The sequence below is a fragment of the Chrysochloris asiatica genome, unplaced genomic scaffold, assembly GCF_000296735.1.
Source record: "Chrysochloris asiatica unplaced genomic scaffold, ChrAsi1.0 scaffold00040, whole genome shotgun sequence".
In the NCBI taxonomy this organism is placed as follows: Eukaryota; Metazoa; Chordata; class Mammalia; order Afrosoricida; family Chrysochloridae; genus Chrysochloris; species Chrysochloris asiatica.
The window spans coordinates 20,310,175-20,319,055 of NW_006408558.1; the positions used below are offsets into that span (position 1 = coordinate 20,310,175).

Sequence of the window (8,881 nt, forward strand, 5' to 3'; positions counted from 1 at the left end):
AGCACCTAACAACATGAAAACCTGAAGGAGTCCTGGTGGTACAAAGGTTAAGCACTCAGTTAGTAACCCAGAGATTGGTGATTTCAAACCCACCCAGAGGCTCCATGGGAGAAAGATCCAGCAATCTGCTTCCAAAAGATTTCAATATAGAAAACTCTATGGGGCAATTCTACTCTCACATGTTGTTGCTATGAGTCAGAATCAACTTGATAACACCTAACAACAGCATGAAAACATATATACAGTTTTTGTGGAATTGTTGGCTCAGATGATAACTGTGTTGAACTTTTAGAGGAACCACCAAGCTGTTTTCCACAGTGGCAGCACCATTTTGCATTCCCACCCGCAAAGGATGGGGATTCTAAATTCTCCATATCCTCACCAGCAGTTATTTTCCTTCTTGACTTTTTTGTTTAATTATAGCCATCTGTCATGGATTGAATTGTGTTCCCCCAAAATATGTATCAACTTGGCTACGCCCCATCATAGAAGTTAACATTTAACACATAGGATAACTGCATCATCACAAAATGGAGGTTAATTATATAACACTGAGAATCCTGGTGTATCCCAAGTTGACACATATTCGAGGAAGAGGAGAGGGGCATATAGTTCAACCCATAACAGATGTCTACAGTGTTTTTCTTTCTGCCCCCTTTTCTCTTATAGCACTGGATGGGCTCCAAGTTAGGTTAACCAACAGACAGATCAAATACTAGCAACTCTTTAGACACGAGGGTTTGAAAGAACGCCAGTTCTCTTCGGCTCCCTCCAGTACCAGGCATACAGGCTATTATGTTCCAAGGCTACCATTGAGCTGGAGAGCAGGGACTAGGATTAGGGCAAGCTAAAATGCCACAGAACTCACTGTTCTTACCAAGATTCATCTATTTGTTTTAAAATAAATGCTCTCCTGGCTACTGTAAGCATTTGGTTAATTTCCAGAGTTCTGCAAGAGTTGATTATGACAATTTTCCCCAGTGTTTTCAATGCTTTTACAGAGAAGTTTTGAAGGAATTTACAATGACATTTTTGCTGACATCACCCTGGCATCTGTCTGTGTGTCAATAAAAGTTTTACTGAAAAATACTTAATTCATTGCCATATTGTTTGTGAAAGTCTTCAGGCTAAATAGCAAAGTTGAATAGTTGCAAGAGACCAGATGGCCCCTAAAGCTTAAAAGTGGTTACAATCTGGTCCCTTTCAGAAAGTTTGCTGATCCTGATCTAGGCTCTTTATGGTCAGACTCTGCCGCCTTCATAACCATTGCTCTGCTCAGATACCTGTCCCTGACTTTGCTAGAGCTCTTTCCTCAGCCTGGCTCACTTTGTTCCCAGATCCTCCTATGCCCAACTCATTGTCATTCACTGTAATTGGAATCTCCTCAGGTGACACCTGCTAAGGCGCTGCCTTTTTTTCAGTCACCCTTCCTAAAACTGTCCTCACTAACTCTTATTTTTCTGTTTTTCTCCACAGAACTTGTGTGATACTTTTAATATGGCCCTTCTTGGCATAGTCTTTGTGGTTCCCACACAATGATTAAGTGAGGGGAGGCAAACAAGATGCTTGTGGACTATGAAAGGGATCGGACAACTTGCTTATGCAAATAAGGCATATGGAAACTGTGAAGGTGTGTTAGCTTGGCTGGACCAAGATCTTCAATGGTCTGGCAGTTATGCAATTATATAATGTAGCAGTTATACAAATATGTAGCTGTCCTCTATCTCCCATCCTCTAGTTTGTGATGCATTGTAAATCCTAGTTATGATCCCATTTGGGAGTGAACTGCCCATTATGTTAATGAGGCAGGATTGTCGTTGTCAAGTGCCATAGAGTCCTTTCCAACCCATGATGACCCTGTATATGGTTTCCAAGGAGCAGCTGGTGAGCTTGAACCGCCAACTTTGTGGTTCAAGCTGACTTTGCTGTCCAGCGCATTAGCCCGCAGTGCCACACCAGGACTCTGAGGCAGGATTAGGATGGGATATATCTTGAGTCACCGCCTTAATAAAGAGTGTGACTCAAGTCACCACCCAAGTCACACCCACCCTTGCACCACCTTGCTCAACTAAGGGCATTTCCTTGAGTGTATGGTCTTCATCCAATATATCCAAATGCTCTGGGAGAGTTCCTTCTCTTGCTCTGAATCCTTCATCTGGCTTGTCATTATCTGGCCTCCAGTTCTTAGAACCTGAGCCAGTAGACTATCATCTTGCAGCCTTGTGAGCCAGCAGCCTGTTCTATGGTCTGCCAACATGGGTTCAGCAGCCCCTGCAACCACATGAGTCAAGAGAAACCTCCAGCCTGGCACCTGATCCACAGATTTGGGACTTGCCAGCCTCCACACCTATTGAGTCATTTCCTTGATGGTTTGTTCACAAGTTCTGAGACACTGCAGCAAACTGGAACCCAAAGACAGTAGGCAGAGTATTCAGGAGAGGAGGAATAGTTGATGTTAGAGATGATGAAGTAGTACATCAATCTGGAAAAGTTAGATATTTAACTTCTGCCTCATAGGAACCAGCTTTGTGTTGATCCTTCTAGAAGAAATTATTCATTTAACTTGTTAAAAGCAAAATGATTGGCTCTAATCTTATTTACTATCGGTCTCCTTCTTTAGAATGTTCATTCCATGACAGATGAGAGTTTGTCTTATTCACTGCTATCTCTCTGTGCCTAGAACAATGCCAAGCACAAACAGGCAATCAAATGTTTGATGAATTACTGAATGAATGGATCAGATGAATGAATGTACACTCATGCTGACAACACACTCGGTCTCCAACCACTTCTGTCTTTATTGCAGACTCATCCTCTTCCACAATGTCATCAACAAACATACTTCCTAAGGCTCTGTCCCATGCTCAAGGCCCAGCTCTGGCTCACTCTACCCTATGTGAGCGGGCTCACCCACACTTTCCTTTATGCTTACTCTTTGTAGCCGACTCCCAGACTCCCTCTCATCTGAGTTCCTGATCCACATATGCATCTGCCTGCCAGTCAACTTCTTTTGCATGATTCCAAACACCTCAAAACCAAACTCACTTCAAGTTATTTTCACTCCATAGATAAACATTCCCCACCTCCAGCATGAACCATAGGATCACTCATTAGAAATACTCTGAAGAAAGAAATGAGTTATGGGTTGGACTAGATTTCCCCAAAGCTCTTTCTAACTTGAGATCTGACATGGATTTATACAACTTTTATGGTAAAGATGTAAATCCGTCTCATGGTCTAGAAGGGCCCTCACAATCTGGACTCACAGATGCCTCCGGGCTTATTTCATTATCATGTTCCTCCTTTAACAACAACAGAAACCTACCTCACTATATGCTCTCTTGCAAACCTGATCCTTGTGTGGCTTTTGAGCACCACACCTATCTATCATCCAATGCTCAAAAAGCAGAGTCATTCTTTACAGGCGAAGTTCACCAACACTAAGACCTGTCAGTGTTGACCATCACTGTCCATCTCCACCAACTCCATCCTGCCATAAGCTCCAGGATCCCTGACCAATGAAACTGCCTCAGTCCTGAAACCTCTCCAATCCATTCCTCCCACTGCAGCCAGAGGATCTTTTTAAAACACTCACCTAACCACATCACTTCTCTGCCTCGGTACTTGATTGTCTTAGCCTTCTATGGATAATGGCAAAATCCCTTCACATGCTCTGGAAGGTCTCCAGTTAAAACTCCACCACACCTGCCTATCTGCCTGAGGGCCCACTTTACTTCTCCTCCCGCTACAGTGCATGAGCTCTCACACCCTTGCCAAAGCCAACCCCGTTCCCTGTGTTCCACTCGTCCCTTCTCTCCTTCCTGAGACCTTTGCCCCAATAGTTTTCTTTCTTTTGCGTCATCAGTAAGCACTCCATCCCACACTAATCTCATTAGTATTTCAACCAGCTGATAGATTCTACTTTCTTGGGATGCTTTATTCATTTACTTCAAAGACATCCATACTCCTGGATGTCCTCAAATCACCTAGCTGCTTGCTCCATTTGTGAGATCTTCTTCCACTCCCCTACTTCTGAATGCTGAGATTCCCGGGGCTCTGTCCTCAGATCTCATCCTGATAGTTTAATGTCAGGGTATCCCAGGGCTAGGCCCCTCCCTCACAAACAGAGAGCAGAAGCTAGCGTAGAAGTCAGCAGTACATTGCCTAGTACAGTCATGGATACAGAATAAAGAGGCGGCAAAAAAAAAAAAAAGAAACACTTTGACATGGTCTTTGGCATCCCTTTATAAACTTTGTCTCTTTAATTTAAAAAAAAAGAAAAGAAAAGAAAAGAAAGAAAAAGTCATCCTCAAGGAAAGTCTGGACCAGAGAAGAAAGCTCCCATAAAAAAGGAAAACTACAGCGTAGTGGTTACAAATCAGGCTGCAAACCACAAGGTCAGCAGTTCGAAACTACCAGCTGTTCCGCGCGAAAAAGATGAGGAGCTCTGCTCCCGTAAAGATTTACAGCCTCAGAAACCCGGTACAGGGTCGCTGAGTCGGAACCGACTCCACAGCAGACAGCCACCACCACCACCACCACCCCGTACTGGGGCGTCCTTGGTATAAAGAATTCTTTTCATTGCTTCAGGTAAATTAGTTTCATTTAAAAAAACCTCACGTTATCCTTCCTCCCCTTTGGTCTTCAAAACAACCTTCTGAGGGCAGATAATACCCCTACAGTTGTGTGGTCAGTCTGACCACAAAAGCTCAGAAAGGGGCAGGAGAAAGTGGATCCAGGCCAGTGTAAGACCAGAATCTGGCTTTCCTCCCCCTAAATCCCCGTTTACCTCTCCCAGCACAGGGGAAGGGGAGGAACTGGGACTCTGTGCCAACGAGAGAGTGCGGCCCAATGGGGTCACCTGTGGCAGAGATGAACTTGTTGTAGTTCTCATAGACCAAGGTCTGCATGTCGCTGTCTAGAGCCCGGATCTGCCGCACCATGTCCGTTTCACTGTCCATCAGCTGGGCCAGGGGGCACTCCCTACGCAGCTGCAGGAAGTCGGATGGTTAGTTTTTCTGGCCAGGGGACACTCATGTCCCCAAGCCTTGTCTCCAACTGGTAGCTTCTGATGCGAGAAAGCTCACCCCTATCAGGAATACCACACTTGGGGTCTGTAAAGTGCATGGCTCGGGGATTACCAGGTTCAACATATGGTGTGTCAGCACCAAAAATCTTCAGACTCAGCCTATCCCCAGCCTGGCGCAGGTCCGTGCCCAGGCCCCGTCCCGCCCTTTCAACACACCGGGCCCGGGATTCCTCAGCCTCGTTCAAACTTGCCTACGCCCCCTTAGGCGCCTCCTCTGCCACAATCTCGGAATGAGAGTCATCTTCCTAGGGTTTAACTCCGGCTCCCCTCCTCCCCGCCACACCACAACGTCGGAAGCAAACATGATATAGGGGTGCAATATATCGGGGCCCTGGGGCCCCCCACACCTTGTCCAGATACACTTCCGGATCGAAGTGCGCTCCGTTGAGATCTGTCGGGTCCAGGGGGTCCGGCCCTGTGGGTCTCCCCGCTGCCTCTCCCTCCGAGAGGCCATAGTAAAGTTTTAGCATCCCGTGCGCCTTCCGCCGCCTCTCTGACGCTTCTGGCTCCTCCGGGGAGTCTCCCGGTCCAGATCCAAGCCCAGGCCCAGCAGCTACCGCTGCCATCGCTTCAGCTGCAGCCCACGGGCGTGATTAAAGGAAGAGACTCGGAGGAGCAACTTCCGGGAGACATAAAGTTAAAACGATGGTGTCCTTCAGCTGAACTGTCCCTCTGCAACCCTGGGTCCTTCAAGACTATAATTCCCCGGATCCTGGTCTCCTCACGCAAAAGGTTCCGAGAGAGCCCTGGTTCCGCCAGTATTCCCCGTAGAGAAATTAAATGGAACGGCCTTCGTTTGCTTTTTTCTGCCACCTTGCCTCCCCGCAAGCATGCAACCCACGACTTATATCTCCAGGTGCAGATGATGGAGCCCAGGTCAGGGAACCTAAGAAAATGTGCGTCGTTACCTGGGCAGGAGCCCAGTTTTTTTCATTTCTAAACTACGGATAAACACTTCACAGTGGCGCTGAGAGGATTAAATGCAGGGACAAGATCACAGCACCTCATTAGAATAGTGTTTCTCAAGGTCGAGTCCTCTGACATGCATCACAATTGCCCTCAGAATTACCTGTTAAGTAACACTTCACAGTGGCGCTGAGAAGATTAAATGCAGGGACAAGTTCCCAGCACCTCATTAGAACAGTGTTTCTCAAGGTCGAGTCCTCTGACATGCATCAGCATTGCCCTCAGAATTACCTGTTAAGTTACGTGAAGTAGGTTCCAACTCATAGCGAGCCTGTATAGGGTTTCCATAGAGCAGCTGATGGGTTTGAACTATATACCCTGCAGTTAGTAGTCCAGTGCTTATCCTACAGTGCCACCTGTGGCTCACTATAAACACACTCCCAGCTCTCCTTAGACCTAGCTTCTTTCAAAAGACCCCACGAGTGCACAAAGTTTGAGAACCCCTAGTTCGAAACTACCAGCTGCTCCGCGGGAGAAAGATCAGGCTTTCTACTCCCGTAAAGATTTACACCCTCGGAAACCCTGTACAGGGTTGCTATGGGTCGGAAACGACTCAAAGGCACTTAACAACAATTATACGATTAAAAGGCAGGCTCAGCAAATCTGTCACTGACCATCCAATGCACTGAATACAGTTGAGTGTAAACTTTGAGACTAACTCAAAGGTTTCTGCTTAGGTAAACTTGCAGGTGTTACACAACGTGAGGGTCCAGGAAGACAGGAGATACCTTGGAGTTTAGATTGAGACATGCTTCATTTGAATGGATTAAAAGGGAAAAAAATAAAATATTATTCATCTACACAGTCCTTGAATATTACTTATGATGGGCTGGAGGAAAGTTGAAGTGGAAACTACCCAATCTTTAGCAGGCGTCCTGGTGTCCAAACAGCATGTTTGTGAATGGCCTGTCATCCAAGATTTTTTTTTTAATGGTTGAAAATATTTAAAAATAGCATATCATGACATAAAAATTATATGAGATCCATGAGTCCATAGTTTTATTGGCACACAGGGACACCCATTGTTTTACATATGATTTATGCAGAAGCATTGTTGAGCAGCTAAGGTAGTGTAGTGGTTACAAATCGGGCTGCTAACTTTAAAGTCGGCAGTTCAAAACTACCAGCAGTTCTGCAGAGAAAGATGAGGTGTTCTGCTCCCATAAAGATTGACAACCTTGGAAATCCTGTGCAGGGTCACTATGAGTCGGAACTGACTCCATAGTACTTAACAACAACAACAACTGTTGAGCAGCTGAAACAGAGATTACACAGGCTATAAAATTAAACACATGTATCGTCTATGCCTTTAAACGGAAGAAGTTTGTCAACCCTGGAATCAGCTGACATCCATTCCAACTCATGGAAATTCCATGTGTGAGAGTGGAACTGTGCTCCATGCTGTTTTCAATGGCTGCTATTTCAGAAGGAGATCTCCAAGCCTTTCTTCCAAGGTGCTTTTGGATGGACGGTTGGCAATCAAGTACTTGTACCACTCCATGACACCAACCCCTCTCAATCTATAGGATGTTGAGAGGTTGTTAAAAAATACAAATAGATCACCACTACCCTGGAATGGTCAATCATGGAGCAGCGGAGGTGGGGGGATGGAATGCAAACAGGAACTACAGGGAGGAGGCAGGAGAACTGTTGTTGCCTGGAGGGGACTGGAATCATTGAGATGAAAACAAAGTGCATGATTTGTTGGATGTAAAGCTGATGCTCTTGTCTGTAAACCTTCACTCAATTTACAATAAAAAGCTTTTTAAAAAAGAAAATTTAGCCTATGGAGATATACAAGTAAAAAAGTAGCTCTATAAAATCATAGAAATCTTTATTAAACAAAAACATCAAAATGTGAACTATTGTTTCTTTAAATGTCCTCCACCCAGGTCTATACACTTGTAAAAGTAGTGCATAACCCTTCCCTGAACTGCTAACTGCAAGGTGGGTGGTTCAAACCCATCAGCCACTCCTCAGAAACCCTATATAGGGTCGCTATAGCGTAGTGGTTACGAATCGGGCTGCGAACCTTAAGGTCAGCGGTTCGAAACTACCAGCTGCTCCACGGGAGAAAGATCAGGCTTTCTACTTCCGTAAAGATTTACAGCCTCGGAAACCCTGTACAGGGTCGCTATGGGTCGAAACCGACTCGACAGCACTTAACAACAACAACATAGCGTAGTGGTTACGAATCGGGCTGTGAATCACAAGGTCAGCAGTTCGAAACTACCAGCTGCTCCACGGGAGAAAGATGAGGCGGTCTGCTCCTGTAAAGATTAACAGCCTCAAAAACCCGGTCACTATGAGTCAGAACCGACTCCACGGCACATAACAATGACAATTAGTCAGAACCGACTTAACAGCACTTAACCACCACCATAAGCCTTCCTTGAAGAATTCTGAGACTTTGATTTAGACTTCTTCAAAATGGCAATTTTGGCATCCATGAGGGACTCAAATCATGATCCTTTTAAATGTTCTTTGAGCTCTGAGAACAAAAGAGTCTAAAGGGGCAAGGTCAGAGTAAGGTTTCTCAATGAAATTCCCCCAGGCCAGCCCTTATTACCCTCTAAGAATGAGCAGGTTCATTATCATGATAGGAAAAAACAAAAAACAAAAAAAACACACACCTCAACTCAGCTTTCCTGGCCTTTTTCTCACGAATTCAGTTTTCAATATTCTGAAATTTTCTTCATAATAAGCTTCCAAATTCAAACTGAAGCTGAAGAAAATGAAACCAAGTCCACGAGAGCCAAAATATGACCCTGAATTTAGAGACCATCTGAAGAACAGATTTGATGCATTAAACACTAAAGACCGAAG

General features: G+C 45.1%; 1 protein-coding gene across 1 annotated transcript in view; it reads right to left on the reverse strand.

Moving 5' to 3' along the window:
* Positions 1 to 5,780, reverse strand: part of VPS51 (vacuolar protein sorting 51 homolog (S. cerevisiae)) — a 16,336-nt gene extending 10,556 nt beyond the window's left edge. The window contains exons 1-2 of the mRNA XM_006860947.1: positions 5,437 to 5,780; positions 4,862 to 4,991 (exon numbers count right to left, since the gene is read on the reverse strand). Coding sequence (XP_006861009.1) covers positions 4,862 to 4,991; positions 5,437 to 5,655 — 349 coding nt within the window. The 5' untranslated portion in view covers positions 5,656 to 5,780. The remainder of the gene's footprint in view (positions 1 to 4,861; positions 4,992 to 5,436) is intronic.
* Between the last annotated feature and the right edge of the window lie 3,101 nt (positions 5,781 to 8,881).